General features: G+C 49.7%; 1 protein-coding gene across 2 annotated transcripts; it reads left to right on the top strand.

Annotated features, from left to right (window-relative positions):
* The first annotated feature begins 5,804 nt into the window (after positions 1-5,804).
* Positions 5,805-18,204, top strand: AGT (angiotensinogen). Of its 2 annotated transcripts, XM_025390865.1 has the most exons (6): positions 5,805-6,320; positions 9,527-9,691; positions 9,776-10,385; positions 14,184-14,451; positions 16,038-16,182; positions 17,398-18,204. In XM_025390865.1, exons 2-6 carry the CDS (start codon positions 9,530-9,532, stop codon positions 17,584-17,586), a joined length of 1,374 nt encoding a protein of 457 aa, XP_025246650.1. In that variant the 5' UTR covers positions 5,805-6,320; positions 9,527-9,529; the 3' UTR covers positions 17,587-18,204. The 2 variants fall into 2 exon arrangements, with proteins under 2 accessions (XP_025246650.1, XP_025246643.1); XM_025390858.1 differs by having other exon boundaries at positions 9,527-10,385.
* The last annotated feature ends 1,669 nt before the right edge of the window (positions 18,205-19,873 follow it).

Here is a 19,873-nt window from a genome sequence, read left to right as displayed (position 1 = left end):
AAAGCCTCCAAGAAATATGGGACTATGTGAAAAAACCAAATCTACATCCAATTGGTATACCTGAAAGTGACAGGGAGAATGGAACCAAGTTGGAAAACACTCTGCAGGTTATTATCCAACCTAGCAAGGCAGACCAACATTCAAATTCAGGAAATACAGAGAATGCCACAAAGATACTCCTCGAGAAGAGCAACTCCAAGACACATAATTGTCAGATTCACCAAAGTTGAAATGAAGGAAAAAATGTTAAGGGCAGACAGAGAGAAAGGTCAGGTTACCCACAAAGGGAAGCCCATCAGACTAACAGCAGATCTCTCAGCAGAAACCCTACAAGCCAGAAGAGACTGGGGGCCAATATTCAACATTCTTAAAGAAAAGAATTTTCAACCCAGAATTTCATATCCAGTCAAACTAAGCTTCATAAGTGAAGGAGAAATAAAATCCTTTACAGACAAGCAAATGCTGAGAGATTTTGTCACCACCAGGCCTGCCATACAAGAGCTCCTGAAGGAAGCACTAAACATGGAAAGGAACAACTGGTACCAGCCACTGCAAAAACATGCCAAATTGTAAAGACCATCAATGCTAGGAAGAAACTGCATCAACTAATGAGCAAAATAACCAGCTAACATCATAATGACAGGATCAAATTCGCACATAACAATATTAACCTTAAATATAAATGGGCTAAATGCTCCAATTAAAAGACACAGACTGGCAAATTGGATAAAGAGTCAAGACCCATCAGTGTGCTGTATTCAGGAGACCCATCTCATGTGCAGAGACACACATAGGCTCAAAACAAAGGGATGGAGGAAGATCTACCAAGCAAATGGAAAACAAAAAATGGCAGGGGTTGCAATCCTAGTCTCTGATAAAACAGACTTTAAACCAACAAAGATTAAAAGAGACAAAGAAGGGCATTACATAATGGTAAAGGGAATTAAACAGGAAGAGCTAACTGTCATAAATATATATGCACTCAATACAGGAGCACTCAGATTCATAAAACAAGTCCTTAGACACCTACAAAGAGACTTAGACTCTCACACAACAATAATGGGAAACTTTAACACCCCATTGTCAACATTAGACAGATTAACGAGACAGAAAGCTAACAAGGATATCCTGGAATTGAACTCAGCTCTGCACCAAGCAGACCTAATAGACATCTACAGAACTCTCCACCCCAAATCAACAGAATACACATTCTTCTCAGCACTACATCACACTTATTCCAAAATTGACCACATAGTTGGAAGTAAAGCACTCCTCAGCAAATGTAAAAGAACAGAAATGGTAACAAACTGTCTCTCAGACCACAGTGCAATCAAACTAGAACTCAGGATTAAGAAACTCACTCAAAACCACTCAACTACATGGAAAGTGAACAATCTGCTCCTGAATGACTACTGCATACATAACGAAATGAAGGCAGAAATAAAGATGTTCTTTGAAACCAATGAGAACAAAGACACAACATACCAGAATCTCTGAGACACATTTAAGCAGTGTGTAGAGGGAAATTTATAGCACTAAATGCCCACAAGACAAAGCAGGAAAGATCTAAAATTGATACCCTAACATCACAGTTAAAAGAACTAGAGAAGCAAGAGGAAACACATTCAAAAGCTAGCCGAAGGCAAGAAATGACGAAGATCAGAGCAGAACTGAAGGAGATAGAGACACAAAAAAAACCCTTCCAAAAATCAACGAATCCAGGAGCTGGTTTTTTGTAAAGATTGACAACATTGATATTAGCAAGACTAACAAAGAAGAAAAGAGAGAAGAATAAAATAGATGCAATAAAAAATGATAAAGGGCATATCACCAGCGATCACACAGAAATGCAAACTACCATCAGAGAATACTATAAACACCTCTACACAAATAAACTAGAAAATCTAGAAGAAGTGGGTAAATTCCTGGACACATACACCCTCCAAAGACTAAACCAGGAAGAAGTTGAATCCCTGAATAGACCAATAACAGACTCTGAAATTGAGGCAATAATTAATAGCCTACCAACCAAAAACAGTCCAGGACCAGATGGATTCACAGCCGAATTCTACCAGAGGTACAAGGAGGAGCTGGTACCATTCCTTCTGAAACTATTCCAATCAATAGAAAAAGAGGGAATCCTCCCTAACTCATTTTATGAGGCCAGCATCATCCTGATACCAAAGCCTGGCAGAGACACAATAAAAAAAGAGAATTTTAGACCAACATTCCTGACGAATATCAATGCAAAAATCCTCAAGAAAATACTAGCAAACTGAATCCAGCAGCACATCAAAAAACTAATCAAGTGGGCTTCATCCCTGGGATGCAAGGCTGGTTCAACATACGCAAATCAATAAACGTAACCTAGCATATAAACAGAACCAAAGATGAAAACCACCTGATTATCTCAATAGATGCAGAAGAGTCCTTTGACAAAATTCATGCTAAAACTCTCATGCTAAAAACTCTCAATAAATTAGGTATTGATTGAACGTATCTCAAAATAATAAGAGCTATTTATGACAAACCCACAGCCAATATCATACTGAATGGGCAAAAACTGGAAGCATTCCCTTCGAAAACTGGCACAAGACAGGGATGTCCTCTCTCACTGCTCCTATTCAATATAGTGTTGGAAGTTCTGGCCAGGGCAATCAGGCAGGAGAAAGAAATAAAGGGTATTCAATTAGGAAAAGAGGAAGTCAAATTGTCCCTGTTTGCAGATGACATGATTGTATATTTAGAAAACCCCATCGTCTCAGCCCAAAATCTCCTTAAACTGATAAGCAACTTCAGCAAAGTCTCAGGACACAAAATCAGTGTGCAAAAATCACAAGCATTCTTACACACCAATAACAGACAAACAGCCAAATCATGAGTGAACTCCCATTCACAATTGCTTCAAAGAGAATAAAATACCTAGGAATCCAACTTACAAGAGACGTGAAGGACATTTTCAAGGAGAACTACAAACCACTGCTCAACAAAATAAAAGAGGACACAAACAAATGGAAGAACATTCCATGCTCATGGATAGGAAGAATCAATATTATGAAAATGGCCATACTGCCCAATGTAATTTATAGATTCAATTGCCATCCCCATCAAGCTACCAATGACTTTCTTCACAGAATTGGAAAAAAAAAACTACTTTAAAGTTCATATGGAATCAAAAAAGAGCCTGCATTGCCAACACAATCCTAAGCCAAAAGAACAAAGCTGGAGACATCACGCTACCTGACTTCAAACTATACTACAAGGCTACAGTAACCAAAACAGCATGGCATTGGTACCAAAACAGAGATATAGACCAATGGAACAGAACAGAGCCCTCAGAAATAACACCACACATCTACAACCATCTGATCTTTGACAAACCTGACAAAAACAAGAAATAGGGAAAGGATTCCCTATTTAATAAATGGTGCTGGGAAAACTGGCTAGTCATAAGTTGTAAGGATCCCTTCCTCACACCTTATACAAAAATTAATTCAAGACGGATTAAAGACTTAAATGTTAGACCTAAAACCATAAAAACCCTAGAAGAAAACCTAAGCAATAGCTTTCAGGACATAGGCATGGGCAAGGACTTCATGTCTAAAATACTGAAAGCAATGGCAACAAAAGCCAAAATTGACAAATGGGATCTAATTAAACTAAAGAGCTTCTGCACAGCAAAAGAAACTACCATCAGAGTGAACAGGCAACCTACAGAATGGGAGAAAATTTTTGCAATCTATTCATCTGACAAAGGGCTAATATCCAGAATCTACAAAGAACTCAAACAAATTTACAAGAAAAAAACAAACAACCCCATCAAAAAGTAGGCAAAGGATATGAACAGACACTTCTCAAAAGAAGACATTTATGCAGCCAACAGACACATGAAAAAATGCTCATCATTACTGGCCGTCAGAGAAATGCAAATCAAAACCACAATGAGATACCATCTCACACCAGTTAGAATGACGATCATTAAAAAGTCAGAAAACAACAGGTGCTGGAGAGGATGTGGAGAAATAGGAACACTTTTACGCTGTTGGTGGGACTGTAAACTAGTTCCACCATTGTGGAAGACAGTGTGGCAATTCTTCAAGGATCTAGAACTAGATGTACCATTTGACCCAGCCATCCCATTACTGGGTATATACCCAAAGGATTATAAATCATGCTGCTATAAAGACACATGCACACATATGTTTATTGTGGCACTATTCACAATAGCAAAGACTTGGAACCAACCCAAATGTCCAACAAGGATAGACTGGATTAAGAAAATGTGGCACATATACACCATGGAATACTATGTAGCCATAAAAAAGGATGAGTTCATGTCCTTTGTAGGGACATGGATGAAGCTGAAAACCATAATTCTCAGCAAACTAACACAAGAACAGAAAACTAAACACCGCATGTTCTCACTCATAGGTGGGAATTAACAATGAGAACACTTGGACACAGGAAGGGGAACATCACACACCGCGGCCTGTCATGGGGTGGGGAGAGGGGGGAGGGATAGCATTAGGAGATATACCTAATGTAAATGACAAGTTATTGGGTGCAGCACACCAACATGGCACATGTATACACATGCAACAAACCTGCAAGTTTGTGCACATGTACCCTAGAACTTAAAGTGTATTAAATTTAATAAAAAAAAAAAAAAGAAATTTACTTGTTTAAAAAAAATCCAAATCCTGGCATTGTCCAGAAAAATGTAACAAGTTTATTTATAATTATCATAAAGTTGAATTGCTGAAACTTGTTCACTGAAACATTTTGATTTGCATTAATGCTTTATGTTTCCACATTTATATTAAAAATTCACACACAAATAAATATGGAAAAACTGCCCCAAAAAATCAAGGAGACATTTTATTTACATTTACTGGTTAATTATAAGGAATACAAACGAACAGCCAGAAGAAGAGACACAAAGCGTGAGGTCCACAAGGGTCCTTTTTAAGAGACAGAGTCTCTGTCATCCAGGCTGGAGTGCAGTGGTGTGAGCATAGCTCACTACAGCCTCAAACTTCTGGGCTCAAGTGATCCTCATGCCCCAGCCTCCCGAGCAGCTAGGACTACCAGTGCATACCACCATATCCAGTTAGTTTTATTTTTTGCACAGATGGGGGTCTTGCTATGTTGCCTAGGCTGGTCTCAAACTCTTGGCCTCAAACTATCTTCCTGCCTCAGTTTTCCAGAGCACTTGGGTTATAAATGTGGGCCACTGCACCTGGCCCCCGATCTTGATGGGGAGCAGGTTTCTGTGTGTGGGTCAACCCCAGCTCCTTGAGAGTGCGGCCTGAAGTCCTTGGTCCCAGAGGCTCAGCAGGAAATATGACAGTGACTGCATAAGCTTGTGAGAACCTGTGGCCAGGCAGCAGCAGCCGTTTGGCCAGGGGTTGTCTCCTGCAGCCCTCCTGCCCAGTACCCGGGCCTGCTTGTATTCCCCCACACGCGCCCCCCCCCATGCTCTCCCTCTTGTTGGTGAGTGTCACTCAAGCCTCTGCCTCAGAAAAGCCCTTCTGCAGCTTCCAAGTCAGACCAGCTCCTCCTCCAGGTGCAGGCCCAGCGATAGCTCTCCCTCGCCCCTCGCCAGCTTGCACAGGTGAATGCTTTCTGCATCCTGAAGGCATTTTGTTTGTGTCTTTTAATCTGGCTGTGCTACTGTTGGTGTTTAACAGTCTCCCCAGCTACACTGGAAGCTACCAGAAGGTACTTTTCACTTGCTCGTGTGTTTTTCCCAGTGTCTATTAGAGGCCTTTGCACAGGGTAGGCGCCAAATGGCTGTTGGGAGCAGCTGAAGGTCACACATCCCATGAGCGGGCAGCAGGGTCAGGAGTGGCCCCCGTGTTGCCTGAGCGAGACTCTCCCCTGCCCTCTGCCCTCCGCGCCTCCGGCCTGCATGTCCCCATGGCCTCTTAGGGGCACATCCCGGGGCTGGGTCAGCAGGCCTGGGCGGTTGGCCTTAAGCTGTCACACACCTAGGGAGATGCTCCTGTTTCTGGGAACCTTGGCCCCCACTCCTGCAAACTTCAGTAAATGTGTAACTCGACCCTGCACCGGCTCACTCTGTTCAGCAGTGAAACTGTGCATCGATCACTAAGACTTCCTGGAAGGGGTCCCAGCGTGAGTGTCCCTTCTGGCGTCTGTCTTTCTGGCCAGCCTGTGGTCTGGCCACATGATGTAACCCCCCTCCAGCCTGTGCACAGGCAGCCTGGGAACGGCTCCATCCCCACCCCTCAGATATAAATAGGGCCTCGTGACCCGGCCAGGGGAAGAAGCTGCCATTGTTCTGGGTACTACAGCAGAAGGTAAGCCGGGGGCCCCCTCAGCTCCTTCTCAGCCTTGTCCCTCTCAGACGTAACTGAGCTGTGGGCTGGGAGGAAAAGGCCGGGAGGGGCGCTGGCGATGGCTGAAGCATCTCTCCCCTCCCATAAGACCAGTCATCTGGACGCAGGCTTTCCCTGCTCAGTGCCCACTCAGGGGTCTCACAGGAGGAGCTGCTCCTCCTTAGCAATAGGACCAGATGGTCAGGTCTTCCTGCTTCGGCTGAGAAGAGTTAGGGTCCTCAGGGATGGAGCAGACTGGCACAGGAGCAGAGTCATCATGGTCAAGAGTCCACCAGGTCCTCTTGCCATCAGGAGGAACAGCAGGGCTTGTACAGGAAGTGGGGCCACAGGGAAGGGCTGGGCTCAGTCAATCCCCAGCTGGGATCCCCAGAGTGGTCACCCTACCCCTCCCTCGAGACAGATTCCCTGACTGTGTCATCAGGCTGGTCACCATCTCTCTGAACCTCGATTTGCTCACCTATAAAATGGGACTAGTAACGATGCCTGGGCTCCCTCTCTCAGGGGCTGTGGTGCAGCTGAAGAGAACTAATACAACATGAAAGTACTTTCTAAGCTTTGGGATAAGCTAAAGGGCAGATTCCAATTTCATTCAAGGGCAGCGTAGATTGGTGCTTAAACTTGTGGATGACAGAGTCAGAGGGCCTGGTTCTGAGTCCTAGTTCTGTCTCTTCCCAGCTGTGTGACTTTGCACAAGTCACTGGACCTCTTTGTTCCTCTGGAAAACAGCAGGAACCAATTCATTAACTACTTCTCCAGGATGCATTAGGTCCCGGGGACTGTCCTGGGAATGTGGGCTGTATTAGGAAACATAGCAGCGGGAACCCTGCTCCGGGGCTCACATTCACGTCAGAGCAAACAGACAAAGACGCTGGACAGCACAAGTGCGTAACTACGTGGTACAGGGGGTTATAAGGAGGGAAAAGGGGAGCCGGATGAGAGAGTTGAGAGTGCCCGGTGTGGTGGGGAAAGCTGCAGGGTGAAATACGGCACCAAGGAAACCTCAGGGAAGGTGAGGACTATGATGAGGTCAGAGGGGTTGATATAAGAACGATGCCCTGCAAATGACAGACACCACGGGAGCGTGAGCCGTCATCTTCACCTGTAGCATTCAGCCTGGGGGAAGTAGGGAGACATAGAAGGGGCAGGTGCTGGCGAAGAGGCAGGGGCAGGAGGGGAGAAGGCGGAGGGGCGCTCCGGGCAAGGGTGTCAGGCCCGCCACCCCAGAGCACCATTACTCCCAGGACGCGGCTGCGTGCAGACCTGGAACCAGCCTAGGGAGCAGCCGCAGATCACAACTGAGAACAAACGACGGTCTCTGCCTTAAAAATGGCCCACGGCATTGCGTCTCTGGAGATGGTACCTGCGCAGGAGCAGCACAGCGAGTGGGCTGCACCGACCAGCGCCATCCAAACCCCGAACAGGTGGCGCTTGTCAGGCAGGACTTCCCAGCAGTCGGTTCCCACAGGTTTCCCCTGACGACCTGATTTGATGTGACTGTCTAGATTAGGTGTGAACTGGTGGCTCAGGCTTCTCTGCACAGAAAGGCCTGCAAGCAGCAGGGAGAGTTTCTGTTCTGTTTTTCCATGTCGTGTGGCTCTTCCTGAGAACAGTGGATGGAGTCAACGCATGGGGAGTGGGGTGAGGCGGTAGCTGAGGTCAGAAGTCAAAGTCTCTTTGGCATTTGAATGACTGAAGCAGAACGAAACACACCAGGTACTTCAGCAGTTGCACCGTGTTGAGGACAGGTACTGGTTACTGGTCTGGGTGGGGGAAGCCAGCTGCTAATGTAAGAAGAATGACTGGGTGTGCTTAGGTGAAGCAGAAAAATGAAGGCATCAAGGTGGCCTCGAGTCAGTGATGACCTGCTACAGCTCCAAGGAAGCCTGGCGTAGCCCTGGGGGGACAGAAAAGGCTAAGAAGTGACGATATTGCAGTACACCCCCTCCACAAGAAATGAGTGAGATGTGGTACAAACTGTTAGAATTGAATGAATCAATAGAATCAACGTTCATCCCGTCAATCAAGAAGAGTCAGATGAAATGAATTAGCAGGGCCAGCCCAAGAACCTTGTCTTCTGGGGTCTCGGGGTAGTTTTCATTTGCAGCAGCTGAGGCTGAAGCCTAGTTGCAAGGCCTTTGAGAGAACATGGTGCCGGACCCGTGTCTAAGGCAGGGGTTCTAAACCCTGCTTACATATCAGAGCCACCTGAGAAGTTTTTTTTTTTAAAAATTTTTATTTTTTTAATCTAAGGAATCCAAGTATCAGTGGGCAAGCCATGCTAGGTGTGCATGCCTTTGGGGCTCTGCAGGGGATAGCACTATGCAGGGATGGTTGAGAGCTGGTTTTGGGGTTGAGACACGTGGAAAATACTTGGGCTTTGGGTTGAGCCTGTGGTGCTCAATCCTGGCTGCATATTAGGACCACAAGGAGATGAGAAAACCATTCCCAGCCCTCACCCTAGGGCCCTTGAATGAGCATCTCAGGGGTCTAGGAGGCCTCCACAAAGACCTACTGATTGGCACGTATGTGTTTTTCTAGGAGAGAACTTACAGCCGCAGGCAGGAGCATGTCTTAGTGTGCTTGGGCTGCCATAAGTACCACAGACTGGGAGGCTTCAACAACAGAAATGTATTATCTCACAGTTCTGGAAGCTAGAAGCCCGGAAGCAAGCCATCGGCAGAGTTGGTTTCCTCTGGGGCCTCTATCCTTGCCTTGTAGATGGCTGTCTTCTCTCTCTGTCCTCACATGGTCTTCCCTCTGTGTGTGTCCATGTCCTCATCTCCCCTTCTCATAAGGACACAGGTCATATTAGATCAGGGCTCACTCTCATGGCCTCATTTTAACTTAATCATCTCTTTAAAGATTCTGTCTCCAAATAATGGTCGCATTCTGAGGTCCTGGGGTTGAGGACTTCAACATATGCATTGTGGCCATTGGGGGAGTTAGGACATGATTCAGCCTATACTGGTGCATTTTGCACTTGGATCATGTAGATATTTTCCATGGAGCTTAGAATCCATTTCTTTTCTTTTTTTGTAGACATGAATGGACTTATTCTGGGCTAAATGGTGACAGAGAATATTAAGACAATGAAAAATCTGGTTAGATGGCACTTAACGATCAGTTAATAATAATCACCTTTCACCCTTTGCAAAATGATATTTCAGGGTATGCAGAAGCGAGCGCCCCAGTCCGAGATGGCTCCTGCCAGCGTGAGCCTGAGGGCCACCATCCTCTGCCTCCTGGCCTGGGCTGGCCTGGCCGCAGGTGACCGGGTGTACATACACCCCTTCCACCTCGTCATCCACAATGAGAGTACCTGTGAGCAGCTGGCAAAGGCCAATGCTGGGAAGCCCAAAGATCCCACCTTCACACCTGTTCCGATACAGGCCAAGACGTCCCCTGTGGATGAAAAGGCCCTGCAGGACCAGCTAGTGCTGGTCGCCGCAAAACTCGACACCGAGGACAAGTTGAGGGCCGCGATGGTCGGGATGCTGGCCAACTTCTTGGGCTTCCGTATATATGGCATGCACAGTGAGCTATGGGGCGTGGTCCATGGAGCCACCATCCTCTCCCCAACGGCTGTCTTTGGCACCCTGGCCTCTCTCTACCTGGGAGCCTTGGACCACACAGCCGACAGGCTACAGGCAATCCTGGGCGTCCCTTGGAAGGACGAGAACTGCACCTCCCGGCTGGATGCGCACAAGGTCCTCTCTGCCCTGCAGGCTGTACAGGGCCTGCTGGTGGCCCAGGGCAGGGCTGACAGCCAGTCCCAGCTGCTGTTGTCCACAGTGGTGGGCCTATTCACAGCCCCAGATCTGCACCTGAAGCAGCCGTTTGTGCAGGGCCTGGCTCTCTATGCCCCTGTGGTCCTCCCACGCTCTCTGGACTTCACAGACTTGGAAGTCGCTGCTGAGAAGATTGACAGGTTCATGCAGGCTGTGACAGGATGGAAGATTAGCAGCCCCCTGACGGGAGCCAGTGCGGACAGCACCCTGGTTTTCAACACCTACGTCCATTTCCAAGGTAAGGCAAACCCCTCTGCCGGCTCTGCCCTAGGACTTAGTTTCCAATGCATAGCTGAGCTCAGCAGGTCAGGCCTTGGAGATGGGCAGGGGCAGCCCTGCGGACATACCTGGTGGCCACCCTCGAGGAGTGGGGAAGTGGCTACTCCGCTGGGTCCCTGGATGGATGTCCACCTCCCAGACCTGCTGCCCTACTATGTGCACGACTACACTACATCCTTTTTCTTACATCATTTAATCCCCTTATGATGTGATGCAGAGGTATTTGTGCCTTTGTTTACTGGTAAAGAAATAGAGACTTGGAGAAACAAAGTGCCTTGCTCAAGATGGCACAGCCACCAGTGGGTGTCCTGGGATTTCAGCCCACATCTCCTGGCCCCACAGCCCAGCTCTACGCTCAGAGGGTACAGGTTCTTGTCTCTGGAGATGGTCAGGAGCTGGGGTCCCTGGCCTATGCAGAAATAAGCAATTGGCTTGCTTAAATCCCTTTCATGTTAGGAGGGGCATTACTGAAAACCCGTACTACAAAGATCGTTGGTTTTTTTTTTTTTTTTTTTAATTGAGACAGGGTTTCGCTCTGTCCCCCAGGCTGAAGTGCAGTGGCGCAATCATTGTTCACTGTATCCTTGAACTCCTGGCTGCAAGCGATCCTCCCACCTCAGCCTCCCAAAGTGTTGGGATTACAGGCATGAGCCACTGCACCCAGCCAAAGATTGCTTAAAGCATTCTTTTAACAAATACTCATTGAGGATTTGCTACTTGTAAGACTTTAAGCCTGGCATCTCAGAGGAGGCCAGAGGAGGGTTGTAGAGGCCCTGACTCCAGGCTTTTAAAGGTCAATGGGCAAACGCCTAGGATATGGAGCTGCAGGGAAACGTGCTGTACAAGGTACTCAGGGAGGACTCGGAGCCCTCAGAGGACAGAGGTCACTGGGGAGTGGAGAGCAGGCCTCACCTGGCAGTGAGGGGAACGGGGCTGGTGAAGCCAGGAGCAAGCATGATGGGCCCAGCCTGCAGAGTTTGGGGCAAGGAACGAGGATGGGGTGTTTGGCTTGGCATGAGTGTTGAACCAGAAAATGGGCCTGGGGAGGGCAGAGCTGGAGACACTTTGAATGCCATGCCAGGTAGGTGTGGGAATGGGGACGCATTCGTTCAGAGGTCGTCCCGGAAGCCTGCCGTGTGTGGACTGGAGGCAGGGAGGGTTGTTTGAAGGTTACGCAAGAGTCCAGGCACACAGTCACGGGAACACGCGCTCGGGGAGCAGCTCGGCGAATCCATGGGTGGGGTGGGGCTGAGGGGTGTGTCTGAGAGACATTGATGAGGCTCCGTCAAGATGTGTAACCTCGTGAGGGACAGAGAGCCAGGCGGGCGGTGAAAGACAGGACTGTGCAGAAAGAGCTTCAGTGGCGCGTGGTGATTTTCTTACCATGACAACATCCTTGAGGTCTCTCCCTGCAGGTTCAGGGGAGGTGATAGATGGGGGATTGCTCAGCCCTGGCACTGACTGGTCACAGGGGCAGAGGCCAGCCTGAGGGTTGCCCGGTTGAGGGTGGCAGCACGCTGTGCAGGGCAGAGCGGGGACACGTGGGCTCAGCCTGCTGAACCTAGGAGGAGCGCTGGGAGGAGCGCTCACTGAGAAGGAGGGTCCTGCAGAAGGCAAAGGCAAGAAAGCCAGTGGCATCTGAAATGGGTCTCCCTTCGAAAGACAGCCCATCCACCTCACCCAGACCTCAGAGCCAGGCCATGAGGAAGAGGAGAAAGAAGAAAAAAACCAATGACATCAGGACTCAAAGGAAGCCCGGCATCCTCCCTGGCCTCCACCACATGCTGCCCTGACCCTGCCCCACTTCCTAACCTTTGCTGGTCTCAGTTTCCATGAAAGGAGACAGCCCCTTCCTGCCCACATGGCTTGTCCAGTGAGGAGATCGGGGGCTGTCTCGGGACCTCTAGATTCCCCTTTAGCAATGATGTTCTATGTACATGACCTCAGCAGGCAGCTAGATGTGTCCCACTAGAGAGGACTTGAGGATCTGGGGCCCGATGGGTTCCAGGGCACCCTTTGCCCAGCACCTGCTGTGCTGCTGAGCATGGGACGCTGGCCCCGGCAGTTTCCACAATGCCAGCTGACTTGAGCTCGAGAGATTTACCTAGCCTTCGGATGAGAATGGTGAGCCGTGTGTGTGTCAGACGAACAGAGGGAAGAGGGCAGCCACTCTCATGTCAAATTCCAACATCTTTTGGGAAGCAGCTTCCTTTTTTTGGTTTAGTTTGTTGGAAGAAAAGAATTGTCCCTTTCCTCCCTCTAAACTAAAAGCCTTGCTAGCCTGGGTGGGCGGCACCGAGGTCCCTGTAGGGAATGTGCAAGGAGGATCCTGCAGTTTCCCGCTCACATGCCCTCCCGAGACTGAGTGCTCCGAGGACTGAGGACGAGGAATATGCCAGGTCTGCCACTGCCTTCTCACAAGACCCAGACCCAGGGGAGGCACAGCCATGCCCAGCTCCCACCTGCCAGTTCTGTCCTCCCAGCTTCCCTACTTCCCTGCTGGAAGCTCCAATTCAGTACAAAGGGAGACCCCACTGTTTCTGAACCATCTCTACTCAGACTCCCAAGTGTCACGTGCCCAGAGGACTGCTCTGTGACAAACTCATATACAATTTCACCCTCTTCTCCTAAAAACTACCACAAAATGGGCCTTTCAAGGTGAGTGGGAGGACAGCCGAGGGCATCCTGTGATGCACTAGTGTAAGGTCGAGGCAGAGGGCGGGCTGCCGTCATGGAGAGACCCCGGGTAACTGCTTCACACGCAAGTTTGTGTCCTTCTCCCACGCCGGGCTCTCCCGAGTTCTCTGTCTTCTCCACGGCCCTGTGAGCGGGGCAGGGGGTGGGGAGAACAGAGGGCTCACCCCTGCCCCCAGGGCCCAGTGTGCAAATCCATTCATCACAGCGAGGTCTTGTGAGTCTCCTCAGTAGCAAGGGCTGCTGAAGAATGGAGCCCTCGTTCCCGGAGCCTGCGTGGTCAGCTCTGTATTCCGTGACTGTGATGGGGGAGGGTGGGGGCCACAGGACAGCCGGCAGGCTCTGCCACTGCTGGGGCTGGACATGGATTAAAAAGTGAGCATGAGCAGGGGCCTCTAGGAGCAGTGGGATACTGCAGTGGTGGCTGCGCATCATTCTACATGCATGCAAACCCACAGAATGTAAAACACCAGGACGGAGCCCCAAAGAAAACCATCAACTTTGGGTGCTGAGGACGTGTCAATGCAGGTTCATCAACTGCAATAAATGGGCCACTCTGGTGTGAGATGTTGATCATGGGGAAGGCTGTGTGTGGGGGGACAGGAGTTACATGGGAACTTTTTGTACTTTCTGCTCGATTTTGCTGTGAACGTAGTCACTCTAAAAAATAGTATCTCTTAAAATTTTTAAAAAGTTAGTGTGTCAAATCACAGCCTCTGTGTCAGGACAGATGTAGGTTTGAGTTGACCTGGCAGGTACCAGTGGCATATGTCCCTTAAGATGACAGACGCAAACCTCCGGTTCAGTGCCTGGCATGTTATATGTCTTCAGCAGGTGGCAGTTAGGGCTGCCTCAGTGAACTCAAATGGCTGCATTTTGCAGGAAGATTTGAGCTACACTTGGGGTCCTGTGGCCAGGAGAATACAGAGTGGCCTGGGGTGGGCCAGGGAAGGAGGCTGTGGCAGGGAGAGGGGCAGGATCTGGGCCTTCGGTGTCTGCCAGCCCTCGTCCCTGCCCCTGTCTCAGCTGACTCTTCCCTCCCCGTCTCCTGTCTGGATTTCAGGGAAGATGAAGGACTTCTCCCTGCTGGCTGAGCCCCAGGAGTTCTGGGTGGACAACAGCACCTCAGTGTCTGTCCCCATGCTGTCTGGCGTGGGCACCTTCCAGCACTGGAGCGACGCCCAGGACAACTTCTCAGTGACTCAAGTGCCCTTTACTGAGAGCGCCTGCTTGCTGCTGATTCAGCCTCACTACGCCTCTGACCTGGACAAGGTGGAGGGTCTCACTTTCCAGCAAAACTCCCTCAACTGGATGAAGAAACTGTCTTCCCGGTAGGAGCCTCCTGGTCTCCCCTGGAATGTGGGAGCCGAGCTGTCCTTCTGCCCCCACTGGGGGTGGGGTGGGGAGTAGACACACATGAACTGAGCCTTGGGTGCAGAGCAGGGCAGGGCCGCAGTGGCATGGGGCTGGGCAGGCGGCCTGTGTGTCTATCCACCAGCTCTCCATCCACCCAGCACCCAGCTCTCCAGTTAGTGTCTGTCTTTCAGGTGCAGGCAAGGTAAAGGAGGGGAGGAAGAATGCTTTTTCTATGCTTATATTTGCTTGGTGGTTTTGGAGGGAAAGAATACATTGCAATCCGCCCTCTGAGAGAGGAACGTTTTGGCCCCACACCTGACACACAGCACATCTGTGGCATCCAAGAGCTTCTTGGAACTGACTTGCCAGGAGGGTTTGGACTCCATATGAGCGGGGGTGGAGCCTTCTCAGGGAGCATGCCTTGACTCCAGAATGTCCTTGCTGGCGGCTGGCGGCTGGGCGGGGACAGGTGTCGTTAGCACCTCTTTCCTGCTGCAATTCCCTTCCATAGAGCCTTGGATTCAACCTACACATCCCCCCAGATCATCAAGGCCTGGAAATCTGATCCCAGAGGCAGGCATTGAGTGACACGATGGCTTCTTGACATCAGCTCTGGATGCTTTTTATGTTTTAAAAATTATGGTGATAAAATATACATAACAAAATTTGCCATCGTAACCATTTTCGAGTGCACAGTTCAGTGGCACTAGGCACATTCACACTGTTGTGCAGCCATCACCGCCATCCATCTCCATTTACCTTCTCATCTTCCCAGACCGAAGCTCTGCCCTGCTGAAACACTAACTCTCCATTTTCCCTTCCCCTGGGCTCCTGGCAAGCACCACGATGTCCTCGAGGTCTACCCATGTTGTAGCACGTGTCAGAATGTCCTTCCTTTTGAAGGCTGAATAATATTCCCTTGCATGTGGTTACCACCTTTTGTCTATCCACTCGTCCATCGATGGACACGTGGGTTGCTTTCACCTTTGAGATGCTGTGACTAGTGCAGTGTACATTGTAAACATGGATGTACTGTCAGCTCTTATAAGTGCTTGATATATCACTGGAAATGTCCATGGGCTCTGAAGGATGCCAGAAGATGGAAGAGGCTCTTACAAAGATCAATTGAGTTGACATAGCAACGTGTCCAGCACGAGTTGACACTGTACCCTCCTGTCTCCCTCCTTTTCATGGGTGTCTTGTCATCAAGAACACTGCTGTTGCAGTAGTAAGACACAGTGCATTATTTAGAGAATAGCATTTTAAAATTACCCAAGTAACACACCTTCAGTGCAGCCAATCTAAAAACAGAATGCACCAAAGGACAACCATTCCTAGGTCCTCATCGGTCAATGTCATAGTATTTCAAATGACATGAACGTTTTTTATTGTAGGTTTTGCTGAAATTTTCCCCAAGGGGGAGGATGACCTAGTTGGGTGGGAGGGGGGGCAAACATCCCTGTCGTCAGGGTTGGGTACAACGAGCATATGCCTGCCTGGCCTCTGGGAGAGCCCTCTCTGTGTGGCCTGGAGCCTTCCTAACTGTGCCTCATCTCCCCAGGGCCATCCACCTGACCATGCCCCGACTGGTGCTGCGAGGATCTTATGACCTGCAGGACCTGCTTGCCCAGGCTGAGCTGCCCGCCATTCTGGGCACCGAGCTGAACCTGCAAAAATTGAGCAATGACAACCTCAGGGTGGGGAAGGTATGCGCGAGCCTGTGTCTGTGCCTGACCTGGGTTCCGAGTGTTCACAGGGTGGGGGGCATGGATGAAAGGGACACAGAGGAGGCTGTGGGTGGGGCCAGCAGGGCAAGAGGGAGAGGAGAGTAGGGCCAAAGGTGGGAGAGAAGTGGCCAGACCATTGTGAGGCTTTCTAGGTGCACAGCAGCAAATCCCTCCCCTGCTCCGCCTCCTCCTGCTGGGGTGTGTTCATGGTCCTGCTCCGCCTCCTCCTGCTGGGGTGTGTTCATGGTCCTGCTCCGCCGCCTCCTGCTGGGGGTGTGTTCCATGATCTTGTCTGCTCCACCTCCTCCTGCTGGGGGTGTGTTCATGGTCCTGCTCCTCCTCCTCCTGCTGGGGGTGTGTTCCATGGTCTCACCTGCTCTGCCTCCTCCTGCTGGGGGTGTGTTCATGGTCCTGCTCCGCCTCCTCCGCCTCCTCCTGCTGGGGGTGTGTCCATGGTCCTGCTCCGCCTCCTCCTGCTGGCGGTGTGTTCCATGGTCCTGCTCCGCCTCCTCCTGCTGGCGGTGTGTTCCATGGTCCTGCTCCGCCTCCTCCTGCTGGCGGTGTGTTCCATGGTCCTGCTCGGCCTTGCCTTGCCTCAGGGTCCTCCAGGGATCCTACAGTGGAGTTGAAACCGGGATGAAGAGAGTGAGCACCCTTGGACCTGGTGCCCTGGGTCCAGCCCCTTCTTCAGGGAAATGCTGAGCACAGACAGAATGTCCCCTGCCATGAGGCACCATGCACATCTGTGGCTACCAAGGATGCCCCTGGATGCTCTGGGCCCTGTGCTCCGTGCTGGGGAGAAAGTGGGAGTTCCTACGGGGGCCAGTGGGATGAGCCCTCTGTGCTAAGTTAGCTAAGTCCTGGCACTGGTGGGCCATGGCCAAGGGAGCCAGGAATTCTGCCCAGAACAGCCGGGTGGAACGTGAAGATGGAAGGACTTGAGGGGCGTGGTAGGGAGGAGCCGGTACGTGAGTTTGGCCACTGTGGCCGAGTAAGGGTCATCTACACAGACACACCCTTGCCTACACTGAGGAGCAGGCATACACTGTGCATCCTCCTGGCAGACTGGACAATGTCTCCCTCCAGGACAGTGCACATCACAGAGGTCCTGAGCCCTCCCTGGCCCTCTAGCACTCAGCACCCTGGGTCACCCAGTGCGCCCTCAGAATGACCCTGATGTCTGCCGCTTTGCAGGTGCTGAACAGCATTTTTTTTGAACTCGAAGCGGATGAGAGAGAGCCCACAGAGTCTACCCGACAGCTGAACAGGCCTGAGTTCTTGGAGGTGACCCTGGACCGCCCATTCCTGTTTGCTGTGTATGATCAAAGTGCCACTGCCCTGCACTTCCTGGGCCGTGTGGCCAACCCGCTGAGCCCAGCATGAGGTCAGGGCCCCAGAACACAGCGCCTGGCAAGGCCTCTGCCCCTGGCCTTTGAGGCGAAGGCCAGCAGCAGAGAGTAACTCTGGACAAACCAGCAATTTGTCACCCCCAGTCTCCCACCTTTTCTTCTAATGAGTCAACTTCGAGCTGGAAAGCAGTCGTTTCTCCTTGGTCTAAGTGGTGCTGCGTGGAGTGAGCAGTAAGAAACCTGTGGCAGCACAAATGCGCCTCCCAGGTTGCTGGGTTTATTTTAGAGAATGGGGGTGGGGAGGCAAGAACCAGTGTTTAGCGCGGGACCACCGTTCCAAAAAGAATTCCAACCGACCAGCTTGTTTGTGAAACAAAAAAGTGTTCCCTTTTCAAGTTGAGAACAAAAATTGGGTTTTAAAATTAAAGTATACATTTTTGCATTGCCTTCGGTTTGTATTTAGTGTCTTGAATGTAAGAACATGACCTCCGTGTAGTGTCTACAGTAGCTTAGTTTTTTCCACAGATGCTTGTGATTTTTTTGAACAACATGTGAAAGATGCAAGCATCTGAATTTCTGTTTGAATGTGGAAACCATAGCTGGTTATTTCTCCTTTGTGTTAGTAATAAACGTCTTGCAACAATAAGCCTCCCAAAATTCTATCTTTCATTTAGCAGCCAAACAGATGTATACAATTTAGCAGATAGACTGTGCAAACCAAAGTGCTTTCCTGGACTTTGGATGGAATTTCCATTGGAAGCCTGAGCCAGTACTTAGCAGTCCTTTGAAGTTTTAGGTGATGCTTTTCTCTGGACACTTCCATTGGTAAGCAGTGGTGGCCATCTGTGTGATGGACAGGGGGTGGGAAGAGGGTGACAGGGAAGGCCCCATACCCCACATGGCACCTGGGAAAGGAACCAGGCAGACAGGACTTCTTCCATCCTGGTGACACAGGGCCAGACTGCTGTTGGTATTATGCCCCGGGAGTGGAAGGTAGAGAAATAAATCTTCACAAATAAATATTTGCAATTTTTCCCCATCTGTTGAGTGCCTCCGCCTGCTCCTCCTCGATGGGATTAGGCCCACAGTTTGGAATCTTGGGGAGAGCCAAGGAGGCAGTAGGCACCCAGCAGGCCCGTGGCCGTCAGCTGATAGCAATGGTGATCCTGTCTTACCTATGTGTGTAAGGCACTCAATCTTCCTCCCTTCCATACATATTGCAATAAATAAGCAAGCCGTACCATGTGTTAGCTATTGATCAGAACGAAAGTGAAATCTGCCATGGGGATTACAAATCTTGGCTTCTCCCCTCACATTTCCGAGAGTCTTCCCCTGATTTTGAACACATCTCCCTAGCTCGATGTCAAGATGAGGGGATTCTGTCGGTGACAGCAGTGCCCTTAGTTGCTTTGTTGTAACTCCCCGTCACCAGTTTTATTCAGTTACCCTCCAGTCCCACTCTCAGCGCTTCCTGGCTTGTTCTGCCCTCAAAGTGGGTAGAGCTGGCACACATGGACTCTCCGAAACAGCTGCAGGACGCCAAGTTTCTCGGGAGAACTGGAAGTACAGAGAGCAGAAGTGCCTTAAGGTCTCACTATTCAAAGTGTGGCGCTTGGCCCTGCAGTGGCAGCAGCTGCCCTGGGAGCTTGTTAGAAGGCAGCTTCTCACGCCCCTCCTGGACCTACAGAGTCAGAATCTGCAATTTTACGGGAGGTCCAGGCTTGGAAGTTGCTTGTAATGACCTGAGACAGCGCAGCCAAGTGCTGGAAAAATAGAGCATTTAAGTTTGTGACTTTATTTTAAAAGGCAGCTGGCAGTCGACGAACCAAATTTCTTCTACTTAGTGGCGGCTTCGGCTTCTGGAAGTCGCTAGGAGTATGAAGTTGCCAACCAGCACTGTTCTCCCGCTGTTCTCTGTGCACTTGTAAATGGGAAGCTGGGTCAGGATAGATCTCTCAGCTATTAGAAAGATACAAAATACTAACATTTTGCAGGTTACTTAACACACACACACACAAAATTCATTCCACAGGTCAGTTTCTCTGAAACATTTTTTCACTGAATTCTAAGTGTTCCTGGAGTTGCAAGTGCCTGTCTCCTAGACTAGGCAATTACTCAGCAACTACAATCACTGTCAATCCGAGATTTCAGCTGCGCATGAGACCATGGTCAGGGGATGCTTTGAACAGTCTCTGAGGAAATTAGTTTGAAAAATGGAAAGATTTTTTTTACGCACTTGGCAGTAAAACCTGATGGGGACAGACATCAGGCTGTTTAAGATCCTCAGAAGAAAAAATTGATAGTGTGAATATTCCTCAATT

This window comes from Theropithecus gelada, chromosome 1 (genome assembly GCF_003255815.1).
Source record: "Theropithecus gelada isolate Dixy chromosome 1, Tgel_1.0, whole genome shotgun sequence".
Lineage (NCBI taxonomy): Eukaryota > Metazoa > Chordata > Mammalia > Primates > Cercopithecidae > Theropithecus > Theropithecus gelada.
The sequence above is the reverse complement of the archived record's forward strand: the minus strand, read 5'-3'. Positions and strand labels throughout refer to the sequence as shown.

Coding starts and splice junctions, on each gene's coding strand:
- AGT (XM_025390858.1), top strand. CDS start 9,530: ATGCAGAAGCGAGCGCCCCAGTCCGAGATGGCTCCTGCCAGCGTGAGC. Junction 10,386..14,183: donor CACCTACGTCCATTTCCAAG/GTAAGGCAAACC, acceptor TCTGGATTTCAG/GGAAGATGAAGGACTTCTCC. Junction 16,183..17,397: donor ACAACCTCAGGGTGGGGAAG/GTATGCGCGAGC, acceptor GCCGCTTTGCAG/GTGCTGAACAGCATTTTTTT.